This window comes from Dipodomys ordii, unplaced genomic scaffold, assembly GCF_000151885.1.
Source record: "Dipodomys ordii isolate 6190 unplaced genomic scaffold, Dord_2.0 Scaffold117, whole genome shotgun sequence".
In the NCBI taxonomy this organism is placed as follows: domain Eukaryota; kingdom Metazoa; phylum Chordata; class Mammalia; order Rodentia; family Heteromyidae; genus Dipodomys; species Dipodomys ordii.
The window spans coordinates 2,478,553-2,503,272 of NW_012267333.1; the positions used below are offsets into that span (position 1 = coordinate 2,478,553).

Here is a 24,720-nt window from a genome sequence, read left to right on the forward strand (position 1 = left end):
ATGAAATGGAATGAAACTTTAACCTCTATAAGAAACTTGCCCAGACTAACCCTAGCTCTAGCTCTGACGTTGGTATTAGCGCTATACTTCACTTGTGTTTATACACTTGGACGTTTGTACCGTGCCGCAGACTGAAAACTGCTGGAGACTAGAACTTTGCTGAACGTGTGTGTATATTGCTAGTGCTAGTGCAATACCAACCATGCCCTAAGGGTTAGGAAGTGTGCATTACAGAATAAGAAGATTCGTTGACTAAATGAATGCAGTTCCACTTTCTGATACATGCAGGCTCCAACATGTCATTGGATTCTAATGTCAAGGAATCGACTTTCATTTTCTCAGCATCAATTTTTGCTGTACAAGCTCACCGCAGCTCTAAAGGAGTGTGGGCTGATCTATGCTGGCTCCTGTTTTATCTGAAAACTTCCTGACTGCTTTTTTATTGTTGTTTATTTTTTTAAATTATCTTTAAGTAGTTGTACAAAGGAGTTGCCATTTAACAAGGCAGTTTATGAATACAACGCATCTTGGCAAATGCCCTTTCAACATTCTTACCCATTGCTCCCTACCCACCCCTTAACCTCACCTTTCTTGATTTTGTAGGAAACACATTGGATTCTTAACTGCATTCCTTCCCCCTTGTCATTATGAACACATAAAAACATGTATAAAGTCCTGTGAATTGTATGTTATTCATCTCACCAGACAAATCGAAGCTTGTTTGGTTGAAGCACAAAGTGCTTTATAAGTAGTAATGTGCTTGACAATATTGAGAGGTTCACTGTTAACCGCCAATCACCTACGTTGCTTTGAGTTCTTTTTTTTTTGTCAGTTGTGGGGCTTGACTTCTGGGTCTGAGTGCTGCTGTCCCTCAGCTCTTCAGCTCAAGGCTAGTGCTCGACCACTTGAGCCACAGCGCCACTTCCAGTTTTCTGGTGCTTTATTGGAGATAAGAGTTTCAGGGACTTTCCTGCCCTGGCTGGCTTGGAACTGCGATCTCAGATGTCAGCCTCCTGAGTAGCCAGGATTATAGGCTCCCGGCTTTGAATTCTTTTTAGAGAAATTATATTCTGCTTCATGCTTGTATGCTTAAAGTGAAGAAAAAGTGTGTAGCTTTTTCTAAACGTAGCCTTTTCTTGGTTTCTGCTACCTTTATCCTCTTACTGAGATAAAGAAAGCATTCTGATTATTCAATGCTTAAACAATGACTGTATGTTGAAGGAGATGGAATGTGGGCTTTGGGATGGAATAGAGTTACATCTTCAGTTTACAGATGTTGTGAGTCTGGAGAAATGAGATCTCTTTGTTGATCATTGTTCTTCATTCGTAGGAAAGAACTGAAAACCATTTTTCCCTTTGAGGAGAGGAGAACCATTCATAAGACTCTTTGTGTCTTAAGGGGTGAAGATTCCAGAGGGCATTGGGAAGGTCACCTCCAAATGGATCTACTGATGGTGGAGACAGGAGCAGAAAAGAGAGTCAGGAAAGGGGGAAAAAGCAGATCTCCAGTTAGTTCTGACATGGAGAACTATGCCCTTCTTCAGTCCTATAGTTTCCCAAGTTTATATCAGCCTTAGGTCAGGCTCTTCTTTCTCCTTGCTGGTTCAAACGTGCACTATCCACATCATGCGGAACTGAGTCTAGGCCTCCACTGATAAGCTAGATGATGGTAAAACATGGGGGATATAGAGCTGTGACCCCAAATGGCCAGTATAGCCAGATCTGTTCTACATCCTGCTGCCTCCTGGCATGCAGAGAAGTTCTCCATTTTGAAAACAATATTATCTTTCTAATTTCTGAAAGTCCATAGGTACTTATTCAAGTGTGTTTTTATTAAGTGTAAAAAAATTGAAAATAATAACAACAACAACAATAATAATAGCAAACCAGGAACAGTTATAGCAGAAATAAGAAGCTGCAGATGGTGTTTCCACTCTATGCTTTTATCAAAGCCAGAATCATTTCCCCACAAAACAGCATAACTAAAAAGATGATGAAGAAATCTTAATCAAGGGAATACAAACAAAAATTTTAGTAACTTGGACATTTTTGTACCAAAAGCATCCTATTTATCCAATTCTGTATATATGTATATATTATATATAGGTATTTTTTTCTTTCTTTTTTTGGTAGGTCCTGGGGCTTGAACTCTGGGCTTGAGCACTGTCCCTGCGCCCTTCAGCTCAAGGCTAGCACTCTACCACTTGAGCCACAGCGCCACTTTTGACTTTTTTTTTTTTTTGCTTATGTGGTGCTGGAGAATCCAACCCAGGGCCTCATGCATGCAAAGCAAGCGCTCTACCACTGAGCCACCTTCCCAGCCCTGATTTATATATTTTTAAAATTAATTTTTATTGTAAAATTGATGTACATAGGTCAGGTAAGGAGCACATTTCTTTTTGAACAGTGTCACCTCTTCCCTTATTTTCTCCCAATTTTTCCCTTCCCAACTCCCCTCCCCCTGGTATACTGACCTTTTAAAAATATGCTATGTAACTCTTACAACTTAGGAAAACATACTAAGTTTTCCTTTCCAGAAGAATTCTATAGGAAAAGAACTATTGTTTTAGAAAATTATTTATTATTATTGTTATTATAAAAGTCATAAGTTAGTTACATAAGTCAGGTAAGGAGCACATTTCTTTCTGGACAATGTCCACCCTTTCCTCCCACTCTCCCAGTTGTTTTCCTCTCATCCCCCAAGTTGTATAGTTGATGTTCATTGTAGTGTGTAGTGAGTAGCACTGCTGCATTTGTTTACTCTCTGTCCCTCCATTTCTGTGACCTTCCCTTCTCCTCCCAAAGAAAGATAAATGAACAAACAAGACAACAAGAAAGGAAAAGAACTATGAAATGTTTTCTCATGTGACAACTTGATTTAATTACAAAACTGCTTGTGATGCTATTTTACTTGGACCACTCAACAAATTGCAAACACTACATCCACTCAGGAAAGCATCTTACAAGGGTTCTAGGTGCTCAGGAGAACAAGAGAAATAAGAGTTCCTTCATAAGACAGATCCTGAAATCCACCAGCAAGCAGGGGGATGCGCCCATGGCCAGGGAAAACTGCACCAGGGTCAAAGAGCTTGTTTTCCTTGGCCTGAGCCAGAGTCAAGAGGTGAGCTTGCTCTTATTCCTTTTCCTCCTGCTGGTGTATGTAACAACTCTCCTGGGAAACCTGCTCATCATGGTCACCGTGACCTGGGACTCTCGCCTTCACACCCCCATGTACTTCTTGCTCCGCAACTTGTCTGTTGCCGACATCTGCTTCTCCTCCATCACGGCCCCCAAGGTGCTGAGAGACCTCCTCTCGGTGAGGAAGACCATCTCCTTCGACGGCTGCCTCGCTCAGATGTTCTTCTTCCACCTGATCGGGGGAGTGGATGTGTTCTCTCTGTCGGTGATGGCCTTGGATCGCTACATCGCCATCTCCAAGCCGCTGCACTACGTGAGCATCATGAGCAGGGGGCGCTGCACGGCCCTCATCGCGGCCTCCTGGGTGGGGGGCTTTGTCCACTCCATCGTGCAGATCTCCCTCCTGCTCCCACTGCCCTTCTGTGGGCCCAACGTTCTGGACACTTTCTACTGTGATGTCCCCCAGGTGCTCAAACTTGCCTGCGCGGATACCTTTCATCTGGAGATCCTGATGATCTCCAACAATGGCATGCTCACTACCCTGTGGTTCACCTTCCTGCTGGCGTCCTACACCGTCATCTTGATGATGCTGCGGTCTCACACTGGAGAGGGGAGGAGGAAAGCCATCTCCACCTGCACCTCCCACATCACCGTGGTGACCCTGCATTTTGTGCCGTGCATCTATGTGTATGCCCGGCCCTTCACCGCCCTCCCCACCGACAAGACCATCTCTGTCACCTTCACTGTCATCTCCCCTCTGCTGAACCCCTTGATCTACACTCTGAGGAACCAGGAGATGAAATCAGCCATGAAGAGGCTCAGGAGGAGACTTGGGCCTTCTGATGGAAGAGATCAGTAGCTCCCTTTTATTGCCACCTTTGGAAATGCTGGCACATCAAGTAGATGCTATTTATTAGTGGATTTGCAATCGATGACCTGCTTCTTTTGGAATATATCCTGAAAAGATATCCTGAAAGATTCCAGTCCAGCATGTCATAAAAGTAAAGGTGTCATGTCAGAGAAGACTATAAAGGAATAGATTGTTACCAGTAGAGATGTTTATGGTCTGTCTTTGCATTACAAACTTGGTTGAAATAAAGAAAATTGAATAAAAAATCCAGAGACATTTCTACCACGTTCTTGCATCTTTAGGAGAGAGGGACTAAGCCTTGCATTCGTATTGCATACAGCTTGTGCTTGGGGACTCTAGGATGTCTGCCACGATGTAGTCACAGCCTAATGAAGACATCATAGGCAATAAGTTCCCCCCTGAATTCTCCTAAATAAATTACTCTCACCTGAGCTATATTCCAAATCTAATAGAATAGAAGGAAAGGCTAAAATAAGATAAGAAGAATCATACCTAGAAATGAGTGTCTACAACTACAACCATCGGATCTTTGACAAACTTGCCAGTGTGTGTGTGTGTGTGTGTGTGTGTGTGTGTGGGTTTTGGAAAAGAGTCTCATCAACAAATGGTGCTGAGAAAACTGGATATCTAAATCCCTGCCTCTCATCTTGTTTAAAAAAAGAAGAAGGCTGGGAATGTGGCTCAGTGGTAGAGCCCTTGCCTTGCATGCATGAGGCCCTGGATTTGATTCCTCAGCACCACATAAGCAGAAAAAGCCAGAAGTGGTGCTGTGGCTCAAGTGGTAGAGCACTAGGCTTAATTAAGTTGAAGAGCTGAGGGACAGCGCCCAGGCTCAAAGTTCTGGCCCCATGACTGGCAAACTCCCCCCCTCCAAAAAACAAAACAAAACAAAACAAAAACAACAAAAGAAGAAATGAAATCAATTTGAAAGACATCAAAGGCCTTAAGGTAGGACCTGAAACTTTGAAAGTGGGGAAATCTTCGAAGTCATAGGTGTTGTGGTCTGAAAATAAAAGGTAATATTTGATTGAGGTATTTAGGCCATGTAAAAGTTAGAAGCCTCTGCTTTTCAATAGTGGATGATTTTGTAGCTTTGTTTTTGTGGTTATAAAGTCAAACTGTAACATCGCTCCTGCTACTAACTAAATGCATCATTCCCATCTTGTGTTCCATTCTCCAAGCTTCCGGTCGACAGCCCTTAGGCTAAAGGCCCTGGCGGAAATTGTAAAAAAAAACAAAACTTCTGGAGTGACCATTGGTCAAAATGCACAAGGAGCCCAACTGTGCAAGCTCAAGCCTTCCCGCCTCCGCCCCCTGCTGGTCAAAACTGCTTAAAAGATGGCACTGGCTGATATCCCGGGGGGTGCTCCAAGATCTCATCAGCGCTTTGTTCCTTCGCTCAGATAAAATTCTGATAAACCCCAGTTTATCAGTGGTTTTGGGGTTTTACCGTCTACTGATTCTTGGATGCCATTTCATAGGCATAGAGAGAAATTTCCTGAATAGAATCCAATATGTCGGAAAATAAGAGCAAAGATTAACTACTAGGACTGCAATAAATTAAAAGCCTCTGCCCAGCAAAGGAAATAATTTACAGAGTTAAGAGATAGCCCACAGAATGGGACAGAATCTTGGCCAGCTATTCTTTTTTTTTTTTGGGTCCGGTTGTGGGGCCTGAACTCTGGGCCTGGGCGCTGTCCCTCAGCTCTTCAGCTCAAGGCGAGCCCCCTACCACTTAAGCCACAGCGCCACTTCCAGCTTTTTCTGCTTATGTGGTGCTGAGGAATCGAACCCAGGACCTCAAGCATGCAAGGCAAGCGCTCTACTACTGAGCCACCTTCCCAGCCCGGCCAGCTATTCTTGAAAGCAGTTTTGGTTTGCTTTGATGTTTATGTTTTTGGGAGCACTTTATATCTTTTGAGTGTGGCTGCCTATATAGCTTATGAGAACCGAATGATCCAGGTCATCAGCCCACTGAGAGCTTCTTCATTCTGGTGACATGACTCCCTCTGATCTGATGTCAATATTTCTGTGTCACACATCAGGAATTCACATTGAATTAAATTGAAACTGCAATTGCCCGAGGCAGTTGTTGGCAATTTCCCTCAACGTAGCAATGTTATTTCCCAAGAAAGTCAGATGTTAACCTTACTTGATCATATTGTAGAAATTTATGGCTGTAGAATTTCCTTAAGAACTCAGACTTCCTAGAAAGCAATCATGTAATCAAAACTGGGAAGGAACAGATTAAAAAAAAACAACAGTAAAATTTGTGTTTTACCCCTTTAATTCCAGCATTTAAGAGGCTGTTACAGAAGGTTTGTATGTTGTGGGTCAGTTGAGTTATATAGAAAGACCCTGTTTCAAATGGTGAGACCAGGGACAAAGGGGATCTAATGTAACAGCTAAACTCACAAGACCATATGTTAGAAATGATCTGTTTAACTTGGGGGGGGGATTGGAGGAGGAGGGAAAGGAGAAAAATTAGGGAGGGGGGTAACAAGTTGGACAAGAAATGTACTCACTACTTATGTAACTGTAACCCCTCTGTACATGACCTTGACAATGAAATTAAAATAAAAAAGAGAATGGAGTCAAATGGAAATCACATAAAAGACCCTCTCTCAAAAACAATTTTCATTGAAGAAAATAATAAAGTTTACTTTTTTTACTTATTAATAAGTGGTGTGCCTAGAAGTGATTGATCGAAGTGGTAAAGAGTATATTATTTTGTTTTTATTTTTTATCATTTATTATGTCTAGCTGGCTGGACCATCCCAAATAGACAATAAATAACAAATAAAAGCTACTAAAGGTTATTAAGGTAAATAAACAAAAGCTATTAGAAAAGAAACAGAGTGAGCTGGGAAGCTGGCTCAGTGGTAGAGCGCTTGCCTTGCATGCATGAGGCCCTGGGTTCAATTCCTCAGCACCACATAAGCAAAAAGAAAAAAGCCGGAAGTGGTGCTGTGGCTCAAGTGGTAGAGCGTTAGCCTTGAGCTGAAGAGCTGAGGGACAGTGCCCAGGCCCAGAGTTCTGGCCCCACAACCGGACCCCAAAAGAAAAGAAAAGAAAAGAACCAGAGTTCCTTGGAGAAGTGACTAATAGCAGGTCTAGGTCAGGGAATATATAAAACATAAACCTGGAGCATCTTGTTACTTCCTTAAAGGAAGTAACAAACAAAACAATGGATCTCAAGAGATGGCTAAATGCCTCCCAAAGGCATAAGCACACACAACCCAAGCCTCAAAAAATATTATTCAGTGTCAGATCATTACCTAATGTATACAATACCCATGTGTCCATACTGATACAAATAAATGGTTGAGCATATAAATAACTAGAGCATAATGGAGTCTCACACATAGAGGGATTCTAAATAATTTTTGTAGATTCTCTACCATCAAGTTCCAACTACTTATGAGTAAGTTATGAACAGTAATCTCGACCCCGGCCTGAAGTTTACATACAAAAATGAAGAAAGGGCGAACCTGAAGAACAATACTACGCCAGGCTGGTGTTCCAAGCTAATTTGTATCATTGATTAGTGGCATTCATGGAATTTGCTCTTTGAGATGATGTGGTGCAAATGACACTTTCGCTCTGCATCCCTTCTCCCAAAGACCTGCAACCTCTGTCTGACCCTGAGAAAAGTCCTGAGAATAGTTGAGAAACATTCTTTATAGAATTCTTTATAGGTGTTTTATAACACCTGAGCAGATGCCAATGTCATCTAAAGCAAATTTAGAGGCATTCAAGGAGACATGACAGGTGTAATGTGGCATCTTAGATGGGATTCTAAGACAGAAAAAGGACACTAAGTTAAAAACTAAGGAAATCTAAAGTATGGGCTTTAAAGGAGAAATAAAAAAAATCCATGATAAATACAAGCAAAGAAATTCCTGTCCACTAAGTTAGTACTTCAGAAGATACTTAAAGGAACCCTACACAAGAAGAGTAAGACAGGATGGGCTAATAGATGAGCTCGGACAGGCATGGTAGTGCATGCCTGTATCCTCGCTTCCTTGGAAACAGAGAGAGAGAAGGATTACGGTTTGAGGCCAGCTCAAGCCAAAAGTGAGTTCTTACCTCAAAAGACCAATCTGGTATTTGGCACATGTCTATAATCCCAGGTTATTGGGTAGTAAAGTGAGTTGTGGTCCAAGATCAGATGCAAGCAAAAATCCCAAGACCCTCACTGAAAAAGAAAAGCAAAAAGGGCTGGAGTGTGACTCAAGTGGGAACAGGCTTGGCTTGCAGGCACAAGATCCTGAGTTCAAGTTCCTGTTCCACTTCAGAGAACCATCCCCCCAGCCCCAAGTCTCCTGAACTCGATAGAACCTGAAAGTAATGGAGAAGACTAACTACACTCGTATGTGACAAAGCAGACTTCAAAACAAAACTAATCAGAACAATCAAGGTCACTTCCTATTGATAAAGGGAGTAGTTATCAAGGGGGTATAACAATTATAAACATAGATGCATCAAGGGTCAGCACACACAACTATCAGTACAACATAATGGGCACAAAGGAACAGATAGACCCAACACAATAAAAGTAACTTCAATATCCCACTCTCACCAACAGATTTATCAAAAAAACCACAAAAAAACCCCAGCTGGGTGCCTGTTGCTCATGCCTGTAATCCTAGCTACGTAGGAGGCTGAGAGCTGAGGATGGAGGTTCAAAGCCAGTCTGGGCAGGAAATCCATGAGACCCTTATCTCCAATAAATGACCAGAAAACCGGAAGTGGCGCTGTGGCTCAAGCTTTAGCCTTGAACTGAAGAGCTCAGGGACAGCACCTGGGCCCAGAGTTCAAGCCCATGACTGACAACCCCCCCCCCAAAACAAAACCAAAAAGATGTGAACAGAGAGATAAGAAAGAGCAAGAAAAGAGGGGCTGCTGCCAGGGGCATCAAGGGGAAGGGCAAAGGGGAAAGGGAAGAAGAAAGGGAGTTAGAAAAGGTGAATATTATCAAAGTGGATTTTATCCATGTTTGGAGATGTTACAACGAAACCCCTTTGCTTTGTATGATCAATTTACCTCAATAAAGACATTAAAGTAGGTAAGTACAGTAGTATATGACTGTAACCACAGTTGCTCAGGAGGTGGTGGTGGGAAGATCTGAGTCTGATGCCAACCCAGGCAAAACCCACAAGCTCCTTTCTGCAATACAAATAAGAGCCAAAGGGCTGGAGGTGTGGCTTCAGTGGTAGAGCTCTTGCCTAGTGAGTCGGTCGCCCTGAGTTTGAGCTGGAAGGGCAGGGATGGTAGGGGAAAAACAAAGCAGGAGGCAACAATGCTGGAAAAGAAATGTATTCATTACCTTGCTCATGTAACTGCAACCTCTCTGTATGGTATTTTTGTAATAAAAAATCATTAAAAAAGAATTAAAACAAATAAAAGTTTACCTTGTTAAAAGTACCTGGGGAAATCTCAATAAATATTGTTCTTAGTTTTGTAAAAAGATGTTTTTTTTTAAGAAAGATTTTGTTCATCATTCTTTTGTATCGACATTAGGGTTTGAACTTAGGGTCCAGGAACTATCCCTTAGCTTTTTTTTTTGTGGTTGGAGGATGGCACTCTACCACGTGAGCCACAGCTCCAACTGTGGCTTTTTTGGATGGTTCATTGGCAATAGGAGTCTCATGTACTGGGTTGCCTTCAAACCATAATCCTCAGATCTCAACCTCCTGGGTAGCTAGGATTACAGGGGTGAGCCACTGGAGTCCAGCATTGTCTGTCATTTTGAAAAGAGTGTCTGTCATTTATTAAGTTGAGCCAGGATGAAGTCAGTCCTTACATAGCGCAGCTGAGTGGTTCTGAATGGTAACAGTCATAAGACTAGTGCTGCAAACGAAGCCTGTTGTGTTTCATAATCTTTGTTAGGGACAGAACTGGATACACGAAATTGCAGCAGAACATACTAGCTGCAGCTGGAGGGAAGCCATTGAGACTGGAGTTGTCATGAAACTGGAGGAGATTTCTGCTTGCAGAAGGAAGTAGAATCATGCTGTCTCAAGGCTGAGATGACAGGAAGGAGAAGAAAATACACGCTCTTCTTCCGGTTGGACCATCCCAGACAGAAGCAGAGAGCTACCATTGCCAATGATATTCAGTTTTCAGGGCCTTAAAACTGCAGATCTTAAAAGAGGGTCAGGCATGGTGGCTGGCTATCGATTGAAATCAAGTGCAACCCTCTGGACGGCTTGCTTCCTGTTACTTAATGTATTAGTGTGAGCTGTCCTTTTTCTTCTTCTTTTCCCTTCAACTTCTTCCCAGATAGGAGATTCTCTTGCACGTACAGTGTTGAGCTATGGGGAGGAATGGACCTTCTTGGAAACTTCCATAGCCCTTAACAGGTTCAGTTCTCTTTGTGTCAGCTGACAAGACATGGAACTAGAATACAGGACTCCAAGGAGTACAACTGGACGTATTTTAACAAAACCTCTCTTCCTACTGAATCCAGAGAATGAGAGGCCCTCCCTTTTTCAGGTCCTTCTAGAACATTCTGGACACTAGACAGAACATGAATTCCTAGGTGTTCCTGCCTGGGTTTCTTCTTGATTGCTCCCACTGAAACAACATCGCCCTCAGCAGAACTTTTCCACCGTCATACCCATTACCATCTCTCTGATGATTTGCACACTTGTCCAGGGACTAAGAAAAAAAATTGGGAAATGTGATAAGACACCTTGAATCCATGTGGAAGAGTCAAGAAAAGATTATTCCTGGAGTCTGCCTCTAGTCAGAGCAAGAAAGAAGAGAAAGCACTGAAGTCAGCAGGTGCAAACTGAACGTGGTGAAGCCAAGTGATTGGCCAGGTTCAGGTACATGCCAGGATGTGAGAGCATGGAACGCAGGGAGCCGATTTAGGTGAGGGTTTTAGGGCTGCAAGTGTGTGTGTGTGTGTGTGTGTGTGTGTGTGTGTGTGTGTGTGTGCCTCTGGTGTCTGTTGTCTATGCACAAGAGAGAACAATTAGAGATATTTTGAAAGCTGCATGTGGTGTTTCATTTTTGAATACAGTAATGTCATCATGTACACCTCTACATTCCAGAGAGGATTTCTGTGACAGACAGCACAGGTTAGAAATATTAACACAGAGCAGTCTGTGAGATAAGACACTTACATGAGGCAGTCTAGAATTGAGGGAAAAGGCAGTTTTGCTTTTCTGGGATTTAAAAAACATTTTTTTTTTCTGGTCCTGGGGCTTGATCTCTGGATCTGGGCACTGTCGCTGAGCTTTTGTGTTCAAGACCAGCCCTCTACCACTTGAGCCACAGCTTTCCTTCTGGCCTTGTGTGGTCAATTGGAGATAAGAGTCTCATGGAGTTTCCTGCCCAGGCTGACTTCAGTTGCAATCATCAGATCTCAGTTTCCTGAGTAGCTAGGATTATAGGTGTGAGCCACTGTCTTACATTTATATTGTACAAAAAGAGCTTTTCTTTTCTTTCAATCTGTTATTTTATTTTGAATAAATTTTTGGGTTGAGGATTGTTGCGCTATTTCCACTCTGTTCTCCCTGATGATCTTCATACTTGTTCTGGGACTAAAAAATTGGTCAACATGATAGAGCATACAATGCCAAAGAAGAGATTTTTTTTTGTCTGACCCATTTTTTTCCTCTATCCAGATGGATCTCCTCAGACTTAAATCTACAGAAGTAATTCATATCCTAAATTTAATCCTGGAGAGGAAAAAACTGCAATATTGCAAACTCTCAGAAAAGTTGAATGACGAATGCCTACATACCCTTCTTTAAGATTTGCCAGAAAGTAAAAATATGTAACGATTATTTCTTCCCTGTACCATCCAAGGTGCTCATGTTCAAATTTGCTTTTGCGCCAAACTTCTTCCCATATGGGAGGAACTTTTACACATTCAAGTGGTCTGCTAGAACCAGAGCATCCTTTCTTCCCATTCTTGTGTGGCCTGAACATGCATAGGGCTTCCTGTGTGCTGCTTTTCTGAGCTTCTTAGTGAATGATCACTCAGATTTTCATTTTCTTGAGAGTGATGTGTAAATATTTTATTAAAAAAATTCCCACTGTGTTTAGATTTTTTTCTTTTCTTTTTCTCAAGTAACCTAGAACCGCACTGAAGTACCATCTACACCTGCTAACTGATGATATGTTTTAAAAGAGTGTTTTCTGAGCACAGGATCTGCGATACTGCTCACATTCTACCCTGCTGTACAAACCTCAGGTGCTGTGTACATGAAACCAAAGCCATTTTCCTAACTAAGCCTATTCTCTTCAAAATGTCCAGTAATGATCCTGAGATGGTGGGTTTTGGTGATAATTTCCTCTGTCTTTAAGTCAGCCGGGGTTGATGGCTCAGCTCCCATTCAGTTCCCTCCACTGTTAAGGTCATCCAACAGGGCTCTCACTCATCACAGCCAACTAGCCTGCAGGCAGCGACTATTGCCTATGCTAATTCATCTGATTTTTATAACTTCCCCATGAGTTGGGTATTAGTATAGACGTGATGAGGGCACACACTTGTTTGAATCACCCATTGCAAACAGGCAAATCCAGGCTTTGAACCTGGATGGCTGTTGATGCACAGATGTGACACCGAGCAGGTTTAGTCTGCTCAGAGAATGGCAGACAGGAAGCGAGAGTCAACCTGCGCTTTCATCCTTGCTCATCTGGGTCCCGCCCTCTTGATCGATGTTGTTTTCCTCAAAACAGTAGGTTATTATGAGCTTGTTTTAGAATACCTATTCTGGGAAGTAGGCAGTTCCTCTAAAATAGTGTCTGTGCAGTTGAAGAAGCTGTGTGTGTGTGTGTGTGTGTGTGTGTGTGTGTGTGTGTGATCCAGAGTTTTCCTTTAAAGATAGCACCTGTTCACCCACACATTACAAATAAAGCCATGCTTCAAGGACTAATACTTTACACAGTATAGCAGTTGAATCCTAACTACGTAAGTATATGAAGATGCTATTTTCTCCAAATGGCAAATTCAGAGACCGAGACCAAAGGGGTGAAATAATTAGATTAAGTGAGCATGACCAGCAAATGCTCAGTCTGGCAACACGGTGCCAGCATTCACCAGGACTCTTACTGTCCCTAAGGAAAGACACCTCTTGATACCTTGGTTTTTGGTCTTTATGTTGAGTATATTTTGGATGAATAGGGAAAAAAATGAGGAACAGAAAAGGCAAATCCCCAAAATAGGAATAAAGCAATTTTTGTCCTTGGGTTTCTAATCAGGAGAAGAAAAGGCAAATCAATAAAGAAGAAAGAAATGCAGACCAAGTTCTCAAGTTCATGACGAAAAGGAAGGAACTGACAGGAAGCACTGTTGTGAGGTAAAGTACAAGTTTAACATTTTAGGGAATCGCCCAACTGTTTGGCCATTTTACATGCCTGCCAGTGTTCCAGTTCCTTTCTTTGCCAAGTCCTGCCGTGTTAGCTTCTTATATTAGCTATTCTGGTAAATTCTACCATTTTGCTCTTAATTTATACTATGGTTTTACTTAAACAGCATTGAGGATCTTTTGATATGCTTATTTTCTATGTTGATTTTTTTTGGTTGAAGCATCTGTCAGAATATTTGTTCCTTTTAGAAATTAGATTTTTTTCTTAATAAACTGTAAGAGTTATAGCCATGCACTCATAGATAATTTACCCAAGAAAAATGTAGATCTCCTCATAAGGATCTATTTGTGGATTTTCATAGTAGCTTTATATGTAGTAGTCAAAAAACTAGAAATAATCCAGATGTTCAACAAGGGAATGAGCGAACTATGCTATAGTCACATGACTTAAAGGAGAAAGACAACAATACATAAAAACCATGAATGAATTTCATGAATCAGAGAAGTCAGACAAGAAGACAGTGCATAAAACTGGATTCCACCTACAGAAAATTCTAGAAAATACAAACTGTTATTTAATGACAAAAAGCATTTCAGAAAGCATACATGAGCTCTCACATACAATCCCAACTACTCAGGTGGCTGAAAGTTTTTTATCACCAATTAACCACCAAAAGCCAGAAATGGAGTTGTGGCTCGAGTCATAGGGTACTAGCCTTGAGCAGAAAGCTAAAGGACAGCATGTAGGTCCTGAGTTCAAGCCCCAGTACTGGCATTAAAAAAATCTCTATGAAGTACAAAGTGTTCTCATTATACCAGATAGACACTGTTGTAGTCACATGAAAACAACCCCCCTTTTTTATTGTTGTGCTATAAAAAATGCATCTCTGAATATTATCATCCACCTCTGTTCATCTCATATACTTAAAACTTAGATCCTCATTTTATCCATTTTCTAAAACATTTGCAATTTCCAGAGAACAGAATAATTAAATGCATGAATGAGTAATAAGATGACATTTTGCCTTTGTTTTGTTTTAATTTGTAAGAGATGACATGCTTTTTCTTATTTGTAATGTTGAAGTTTTCTTTTTGAAAATCAATTGCCTTTGTGCATGAGCAGTTTTTTTGGGGGGAAGAGGTTGGTTGTGGGACCTGAACTCTGGGCCTGGGCGCTGTCCCTCAGCTCTTCAGCTCAAGGCTAGCACTCTACCACTTGAGCCACAGCACCACTTCTGGCCTTTTCTGCTTATGTGGTGCTGAGGAATCGAACCCAGGGCCTCATGCATGCGAGGCAAACACTCTACCACTGAGCCACCTTCCCAGCCCCATGAGCAGTTTTTTTTAATGATAAAAATTTATTACAAACTCTGATATTAGAGTCCCTAGTTTCTGTACCTTAATGTCTCTAGCGAGAGCATCTATATCAGACAAAATCAGTTCATATGTAAAATAGTTAACATCATCCTTTAGAATAATTGTATTTATCCAGAACTCAAAAGTAAATTATTAGTGATCAATTGCTGATAGAAACCTGGTCCTCTTTGGCTTCAAGAAACAAAAAACAAAAATAAAATACCCATCCAAAATCAAGATAGAGCTTGAGATACATTTGTAATGAATTTGGAAGAGCAACCCACGTGGTGACGATATCTCAGGAGTTTTCAGACCTAACCCTTGACTCTACAAATAAAGGAAGCGTAACATTTAAACAATAACATTCTCAATTTCTTCCCTAAGATGCACCAGAAAGGGGAAACAAGACTCAATGGAGTTGGGAAATGAAACCAGAATAAAAGAGTTTGTATTTCTAGGACTTACTCAATCCCAAGACCTGAGCTTGGTCTTATTTCTTTTCTTGGGTTGTGTGTATGTAACAACTCTCCTGGGAAACCTGCTCATCATGGTCACGGTGACCTGGGACTCTCGCCTTCACACCCCCATGTACTTCTTGCTCCGGAACCTAGCGGTCCTCGATATCTGCTTCTCCTCCATCACTGCTCCGAAGGTCTTAGTGGACCTTATGTCAAAGAGAAAGACCATCTCCTATGCAAACTGCATGACTCAGATGTTCTTCTTCCACCTGCTTGGTGGGGCAGACATTTTCTCTCTGTCGGTGATGGCCTTGGATCGCTACATAGCCATCTCCAAGCCGCTGCACTACGTGAGCATCATGAGCAGGGGGCGCTGCACAGCCCTCATCGCGGCCTCCTGGGTGGGGGGCTTTGTCCACTCCATCGTGCAGATATCCCTCCTGCTCCCACTGCCCTTCTGTGGGCCCAACGTTCTGGACACTTTCTACTGTGATGTCCCCCAGGTGCTCAAACTTGCCTGCACGGATACCTTTCTTCTGGAGATCCTGATGATCTCCAACAATGGCATGCTCACCACCCTGTGGTTTATCTTCCTGCTGGTGTCCTACACCGTCATCTTGACAATGCTGAGGTCTCACACAGGAGAGGGGAGGAGGAAAGCCATCTCCACCTGCACCTCCCACATCACCGTGGTGACCCTGCATTTTGTGCCGTGCATCTATGTGTATGCCCGGCCCTTCACCGCCCTCCCCACCGACAAGACCATCTCTGTCACCTTCACTGTCATCTCCCCTCTGCTGAACCCCTTGATCTACACTCTGAGGAACCAGGAGATGAAATCAGCCATGAAGAGGCTCAGGAGGAGACTTGGGCCTTCTGATGGAAGAGATCAGTAGCTCCCTTTTATTGCCACCTTTGGAAATATTTGCACATTAAGTAACCGTTAAGTAAGTCGTAACTGATTTGCAATGGTTTGATCTGCTTCTAATAAAATACACAGGACTTTAATGTCATGAAATAAGCATGTTATCAAAGTGAAAAGCTAAGTGTTATGTTGGAGAGTAAAGAAAGGAACTAGAGTTATTTGCAGCAGCAATTTATATTACTTTTGCATTCTAGCCTAAAAGGGAAATGAAAGAAACTGAATAGAAATCCTGCTACATTGCTGCACAGTGAAGAGAGAGGGTATTAGGTTTTATTAGAAACATAACATCATTTAAACTTCAGACTCTGTGGTGTCTTTAATAATTTATCTCTGATGAAAGAATCACACACAAATTAAGTTCCTCTTCTGATTGATTTACTCAATATGAGTAAATTAAATAACTGTCCCCTGAGGACAGTAAAGCTCAATCCCCGACTCTGTTGGTTGGGAACTTGGCCTTGGGTTAAGACTGCTTCAGTGGGACATGGACCCCACGGTATGAACTTTGTCACCTTGAGTAAGAAGATCTTTCCCTGAGTTTCCTGTGAAATCCAGGCCTCTTGGCCACCCTTCTAGTATCTTCCATTAGCACTCCTCTGGGCTTAGATCTAACAAGTACTTGGGCCTCGTTTGAGTTTTCCTTTTCTCCTGCATTCTTGAGAAGAATAATGTTTTATTTCTTATCCTATTCATAGCCCCTGACACAAGTGCAATATTGTAAATACTACTAAAATTTTTTAAATTGAAATGCTCAGTGAGTGTATATTTCCTCTCGCTGACTTCTGTTCTTCAAATAAGGCTATGTTCTGGAGAAGAGCTATGTGCAGTAAGACACACTGATAGTCCCTGCTACTCAGGTGCCCAATGCAGGATGACTTCTTGAGCTCATGAGTCCAAGACAGGCTTGGAAAACATAGTAAGCAATCATCTCAAAAAATGCAAAACAGAAAGAAGAAAAAAGAAATAGGCAGAAGAAATGAAGACATTTATTTTTATTCTCCAAGAGCAGGGCTTTCTAAAGTAACAGAAATCTATGAAACTGCTTCTGACGATTCATCCGTCTGCTTGAATGCTGCAAGAAAGTGAACTACTTCACCTAATGTGTCACCTTGAACTTTTACTTATTCGTGCTATTTATATGGTGTATTTATTATGGTAGTGCTTTTCCCATTTATAATGGTAGAGCCTAGATTTCAAATTTGTTAAAACGAACTGTTTCTGTTGAGGTATAAATCTTAGTTTACAATACAGACATACAAACCCTGAGATGTGCCCAGAAAGTACAGGAAACAGCAGTGGGACCACTGTAAGGAGGTTCTAGAAAAAACGGTACAAAGATCAGATGGCAGACTGGAAACTGGTGGCTAATGTTTGTAATCCTAGCTACTCAGGAGGCTGAGATCTGAGGATCATGGTTCAAAACCAGCCCAGGAAGAAAAGTCCCTGTGAGACTTATCTCCAATTAACCACTCAAAAACTGGAAGTGGAGTTGTGGCTCAAGATGGTAGAGTGCTAGCCTTGTACCTGGGCCCTGCGTTCAAGCCCTATAACTGACAAAAAAAATCAGATGGTTCTAGTTATGTAAGCTCTTTACTGGTATTATTCCACCTTATGCTTTCTATTCTATAATTCGATTTCATTTTTCTATTTGATTCTTTGAATCCTATGTCTGTTTTTATTTTTTAATATTTATTTTTATTGTAAAGATACTGTACAGAGGGGTTACAGTTACATGAGTAAGGTAATGAGTACATTTCCTATCGAGCATTGTTACCCCCTCCTTTGTTTTTTCCCTAGCATCCCTTGTCTGTTTGTAGAGAAAAGACAGCATCTCCAACAAAATGATGCTGAGAAAACTGGATATCTAAATTTTAAACTGACATTAAATCCTTGCCTCTTATCCTGTGTGACAGGGGCAACTAATTCAAAACAGATCAAAGACCTTAAGGTAAGATCTAAAACTTGAATCACTACAGGAGTACATTGGGGAAATACTTGTAAACATAGGCATAGGCAGCAACTGTCTTCATAGCTCAGGAAATCAGAGCAAGTACTGACAAATAGGGTTGCATCAAATTAAAAGGCTTCTTTGCATCAAAGGTGACAGATTGATGAAACAACTTCTAGCATGGGAGCTCCGGCAGATATTCGCCTGACAAGGAATTAACTTTCAGAATTTATAAATAGCTCAATAATAAATGTAAACAAACACAGTCCAATCAATAAATGGGCAAATTAATTAAAACAGTTCCCCAAAGAAGAAGTATGATTGCATAAATACATGAAGAAATGGCCAGCTTCCTTAGCTGTGCGGGACATGCAAATCAAAACTACATAGCAAAACCCAATATGTATGTATATATGTATGTGTATATATACACACACACTATATATGCATATATATACACATATGCCTTTGTGTACGTTTACATGGGAAGCTGTTGGTTTAATATCCACTTATTAGAGGAAAAGTGCCTTTTGTCTTTCTGGGTCTGGATTACTTTATTACTTTGCTCAATATATTTTTCCAGATTCACCTATTTCCCTGCAAATGGCTAATTTTATTCTTCCTGATGGCTGCATAAAATTCCATATCTATCTATCTATCTATCTATCTATCTATCTATCTATCTATCTATCTATCTATCTATCTATCTATCTATTCACCTACCTACCTATCTTATTTACCTATCCTATTTTTTCAGAGTGGCATATCTGAGTCAGAGGGCAGTTCTTTATTTAGTTTTTTTTTTTAATTTCCATACTGCTTGCACTACTTTACCACCAAACAGCACAACAGAATGCCTTTCTCTCCATTTCTTCTCATCAGCCTATCTTTGAGGTCTGTCATTCTAGTTCATTATTGTAATATTGATATTATTTGTAGGTTATGAATTTCCTAGTTTTCTTATATTTCTTAGTTGTGATTTATTCATCTGAAGACACTGTGTGCTGGAGTCTGAAGTCTTCCTTTTGGGTTAGTCTCTCTAATCTCTACAGAATTAGGTATTGGCCCTATCAATATTCTTTCCTTCTCCTTAATTGGGAGAAATTAAGGGAAATATACTCTATTACATAATAATTCCAACTTCAGCTCAATTTTATGTTGACTATTCATTAGTACTTTTTTTGGGACTTCTGCTAATGTATTGGGGTGGAGAGGGGACCAGTGATATAGAGAGATTTGATAAGTTTTATGTAGACAAATTGTGGCTGATTCTTTTGTTTCCCTAGTTCATTCAATCTGTGAGGCCAGTCACTTCCACAGTACTGACAGGAAGTGCATTTTATCCAAAAGACTTGCACAGACCTATCCACTTTGCAAAGAACCTGTGCAAGGTCAGCTGTCTAGAATATTCTATATTCTTCACTTTTCTCAGTTTGTTCCTTCTTCATCTTCATGGAAATCTGTATTGTCTTTCCTTATATTATTTCTTAGAGGTTCTCTCTCTCTCTCTCTCTCTTCTTTCTTTCTCTCCTTTCTTTCTTTCTTCCATTGTGGGACTTGAACTCTGGGTCTGGGCACTGTCCCTCAGCTCTTCAGTTCAAGGCTAATGCTCTACCACTTGAGCCACAGCACCATTTCCAGTTTTTTGGTGGTTTATTGGAGATAAGAGTCTCATGGACTTTCCTGCCTGGGCTGGCTTTGAACTGCGATCCTCAGATCTCAGCCTTCTGAATAGCTAAGATTACAGGCATGAGCCACTGGTGCCTGGTGGTTCTTTTTTTCTTCAGTTCATATTCCTTTAATTCATACTTTGTGTCATTTCCAGAAGTATCTTTATGACCTCTATCTCTATCTCTATCTCAAGTGGCTGATAATAATTAAGGCGAAAATTGAGGCAAGCATGGAAAGACAAGGGCGATTCATTGTCTCTACACATCTAATTGCTGCAATTCTTCCCTGGGGGCAGGGAGAATGGGATCATAGTACATCATTTGCATCTACAGAAATATTACAGTGGAACCTCTTTGAAGGTAGCTTTTGCTTTGAATTATGATGACTTGGATTGTCCCCACATAGACAAAAATTATAGTCCTCCCTTAGTTATAAAAGTCCTGGAGTAAAATGGAAAGAGGAGACAGGTTTACCCCAAAGAAATTGTCACTGTGGATTTCATACAAATATATCCCCAAACTAGACAATTAACTTCAAAATTAATTTCCATGAGCAAATCAGCAGAATGGACCCGAGGACAAGAAATAATTGGCCTTTGAACATATTTGTCCATGCATCTATCTGACTGAACATGATTTAAAAATATTCCTTTTCTTTTCAGTAATTGGCAAAACACCATATAAGATACTCCACTCAAAATATAAAATGAGCAAGAGATTTTAATAATTGTAAATTACATCACTAGAGAGAGCATTATGAAATAGCTATGTCTCTAGCTTGTCTATATGCATATTTAGGAATAGAGAGAGAGAGTAGGTGACAATGGCTGAAGGCACAATTAATGCATAATTAACCTCCATCTCTGTCAGCCTCAAAATATGGATCATACTTCATTCTCATACAACCTTTCGAGTAGCCAATGCTATTTTTTTAAGCCCCCAAACCCCAGACATTAGCTATATAAGCAGGTGGGATTTCACTGTGACATTTCCACACATGTGTACAATCACATCAACCCCTCCATCATCTTCTCTTACCCTCCCCCCTGCTAGTGCTATTTGTGCAGTAGAAGTGGTAAAAGTAGGTTCATTATGGGGGTAAAAGCAATAGATGACATTAAAGTACTAGTTAGTCTATTGGTCTCAATCTTATCTTTGGATCTTACTTCTTACTCCATCAGCCAGAGAGCTTAGCATTGTTCATGTCTTGCTCACATCTTCCCTCTAAGAGAATTGAATGGCGAATCATACAAGATGTGCAGTAAAATGACGAAAAAGAGCCGAAGGTCTCTTACCAGGCCAGCAGTCAGAGAAAAACGCAATCGGCCCCAGCCTTCCAATCTCCACTGGGTGTCTCACCCTCGCTTCCTGCTCTCCGAGAGCCCAAGTCTTCTCCTGTACAGTCTCCTCATGGCTGACTTCATCTCTTGGTTCCTCAGAGTGTAGATCATGGGGTTCAGCATGGGAGTGACCACCGTGTTATTGATGGACACGGCCGTGTCCATGGGCAGCGTGGTGAAGGGCCGACAGTAGATGTAAACACAAGGCATGAAGTGGAGAGTCACCACCAGGATGTGGGAGGTACAGGTGGAGAGGGCTTTTTTCCGACCTTCCCCAGAATGAGATCGTAGCATCACCAGAATGACAGTGTAGGAGCCCAGGAGGAGGAGGAACCACAGCAGCGTCACCAGCCCGTTGTTGGAGATCAGGAGAAGCTCTAACTCGAAGGTGTCGGTGCAGGCCAGCTTCACCACCTGGGGCACATCACAGTAGAAGGCATCCAGGGTGTTGGGGCCACAGAAGGGGAGTGGAAGCAGTAGAAATATCTGGACAATGGAATGCAAACCACCTCCTACCCAGGAAGCCACCACCAAGGCCAGCCACACTTCTTTCCTCATGATGGTCATGTAATGCAGGGGTCTGGCGATTGCCAGGTATCTATCACAGGCCATGACGGAGAGGAAAAAAATATCTGCCCCACCAGCAAAGTGGAAGAAAAATATCTGTGCCATGCAGCCATTGTAGGAGATGGTCTTCTTCTCCGATACAAGATCCACCAGGAACTTGGGGACGGTGATGGAGGAAAACACAATGTCCAGGATTGATTTGTTCCTCAGGAGGAAGTACATGGGCGTGTGGAGGCGGGATTCCGAGGTGATGGTGACCACGATCAGGACATTTCCTAGCAGGGTTGTCACGTACATTGAGAGGAAGAGCACAAACAGGAAGAACTCCAGCTCTCGGAAGCGTGTCAGGGCCAAGAAGACAAATTCCTTCACAGTAGTGTGGTTGGTCTGGCTCATGATGGGTCTGGCCCTGTCTGACGTCACCTTTGGGAGAAGAAGATATGTTAGGGCTAGCAGCATCCGTCATGAGGTGGACAGATCATTTATCAACTGTTGTTATAGTAGGGTAGATAAGTCACTTTCTGAACTGTCTGGGAGCTAGGACTACTTAGACAAATGGAGCCAGGGTCTTCCCATGGTGGTTGGAAATAGTTTATTCTGATGGGTTTTCTTTTTTCTTTTTCTTTTTCTTTTTTTTTTTTTTGATGGGTCATGGGGCTTGAACTCTGGGCTTGGGCACTGTACCTGCGCTCTTCAGCTCAAGGCGAGCGCTCTACCACTTGAGCCACAGCACCACTTCCAGTTTTTCTAGTGGTTTATTGGAGATAAGAGTCTCATGGACTTTCCTGCCCAGGCTGGCTTTGAACCACGATCCTCAGATCTTAGCCTCCTGAGTAGCTAGGATTACAGGCGTGAGCCACTGGTGCCCGGCTGGGTTTTCTTTTCTAACCTAAATAGTCTGGGCTTACAGAAGAAAACCATGCCATTCCTGGGTCTTTGTCTAGAGAGAGATGATATACTTTGTGGCCATTTAACTATGGTTTCTCTTCTGCCCTGAAAGAGTTTTAACTTCTTCATTCAACAGATTATACTAAATTAATTAATTATTTGATTAGCTTAGATTATTAGGTGATTCTGGGACTATAGGCATGTACCCTGTCCAGCTTTTTTTTTTCTCTTGATATGGGTTGTCACTAAATTGGGCTAAATTAGGCTGGCTTTGCATCATGATCCTTCTGATTCCTATCTAAAGTGGTTCGCAGCTACGTATGCACGTTCCCTGAAATAAGCCAGGATCTATGATTCCTAAATATTCGATTCCTTGATGTTTCCTTTTTAACTTCTGGTTCTGTCAAAAATGACGTGTATTTTATAGCTTAATATACAGGAGTTTTCTGAAATAAAAATCCTATGAGCTTCCTAAGTTTCTGAGGTTTCCTTTTTTTTCTTTTTCTTCTTTTTTTGGCCGGTCATGGGGCTTGAACTCGGCCTGGGTGCTGTCCCTCAGCTCTTCAGCTCAAGGCAAGCACTCTACCACTTGAGCCACAGCGCCACTTCCAGTTTCTGAGGTTTCTGCAATTAAAATAATTTCATTCTTATGGACAAGTAAATTGCTACTTTTTATTTTTTTAGTCATAAATTTTACAATCTTCTATTTGCTTATACTTAAGTTATGCAATTCAGCAGAAATCCTACAGTAATGTATTACCTATGACAGGTAGTCTGGGTGTGTATTACTTATATTATTTCATTTTTCCTGCCACCACAAATAGCAGAAAGCACTGTAGTATAACTCATTTGAAACTGTGCTATTTCCTTTTCATCAAGTATGTCTATAAGGAAAAACATTCAGTTGATGACTCCGTCGACGCCAAGATCTGTTCCATTCTTCCTGTATGAAACCTCAAAAGAAATATTCATCCAAGACTCAAGTACAGGGGAGAAACTCCCCTGGGACATGGATAAGGTTTGTCTTAGGCAATGAAGTCTATGCCTTCCCGACACTCCAAAGGCGAATTTGCCATGTCCTACTTACACATAGCCATGTTCACAGTTTCTTGTTCACATGTTGTTTCTTTGCATGTATCTTTTGTGGCTGTAATGTCCTTAATCTTGTATGGAATGTGAAGATAACACCTTGGGTCCTAAGGGAGACACCATTTTTTCATGGGTACCTGGGAATCAGGCAGGTGAAAGATAGCATTGTTCATGAAGTTTGGAGGAGAAGGAAGTACTAGCCAGGAAAACACAGCAGGCTTAGAGAGATGAGCAGAGAATGGGACTATGGTAACCAGAATAGATGGGTGGAGAGGGGAGAAACGCTCTCTGAAGGCAAGAGGGGGTGGGTCTATAAAGCCTCTCCAGTTTCCTAAGTTGGTGGTGTTTCTTCCTGTAATCTCAAGGTGGCAGTGTCAAATCCAGAGTCAGCTTGGTCAAAAGAGCACGACCTTTGAAATCAGCTTCACCAGTTTTTGAACTTTAACTGTAATTCTGAGAAATTTAACCACCATGAACTTCAGGATCTTTTCCCATGACCTGGGGAGAACAGGGCTTTGCCTGTGATAGTCTACCATAACTTTTTTCACTGCTTATTATTATGTATCTATTTCTACTTTTCCCTTTAAAGTGTAAATGCCCTGAAAGCAGGATTTTCTTTTGCTACTCTTGAATCTGTAGCCTCTACTTGACACATATCATTTATTAAATTTTTTTTGAACAGATGAATGAATATTTGGACAAGAGCTTGCTTTCTTTTACTCCATTCCAATCTCATTCTACATTTCTTAGTCATTCATCTTGCTGTATAAATCAATTAAATGATTTCTTTTGGACTTTTGTCATGGCAGTTTATTAGGTTTTCCATTAACTTACAATCAAAGAAATGCATTTCTCAATTATATACAAGAAATAGAATTTATTACATACAGGTTTAAAATGTCATCGTGAACTTTAATTCTATCTAATTAATATATGCAAATAAGAATGCAAAAATCACAGAATGGAAACAATGATGAAGGTCATCCTGTGATTAAAACAGACCCACAGAATTTAAGCTTTAAAGACTCAAAACATCCAATTTAAAAATACTAAACTTAGAGCAAATGTTTTCTTATACCAAGAACAGATACCCGGAATGACAGCTGGTTATTTTGAGACAAAGTTTAAGGGACTCTAATGGGTC

At 41.3% G+C, this 24,720-nt stretch overlaps 3 protein-coding genes across 3 annotated transcripts; 2 read left to right on the forward strand and 1 right to left on the reverse strand.

Moving 5' to 3' along the window:
- Positions 1 to 3,055: 3,055 nt before the first annotated feature.
- On the forward strand, positions 3,056 to 3,997 carry LOC105995296 (olfactory receptor 4D11-like). The gene has a single exon (XM_013029004.1). It carries the CDS (start codon positions 3,056 to 3,058, stop codon positions 3,995 to 3,997), a length of 942 nt encoding a protein of 313 aa, XP_012884458.1.
- Positions 3,998 to 15,103: 11,106 nt separating this feature from the next.
- Positions 15,104 to 16,045, forward strand: LOC105995297 (olfactory receptor 4D11). Its single transcript, XM_013029005.1, has one exon. The coding sequence runs from the start codon at positions 15,104 to 15,106 to the stop codon at positions 16,043 to 16,045; it is 942 nt and encodes a 313-aa protein (XP_012884459.1).
- A 5,002-nt stretch (positions 16,046 to 21,047) lies between these two features.
- LOC105995438 (olfactory receptor 4D6) lies at positions 21,048 to 21,995 on the reverse strand. Its single transcript, XM_013029150.1, has one exon. The coding sequence runs from the start codon at positions 21,993 to 21,995 to the stop codon at positions 21,048 to 21,050; it is 948 nt and encodes a 315-aa protein (XP_012884604.1).
- Between the last annotated feature and the right edge of the window lie 2,725 nt (positions 21,996 to 24,720).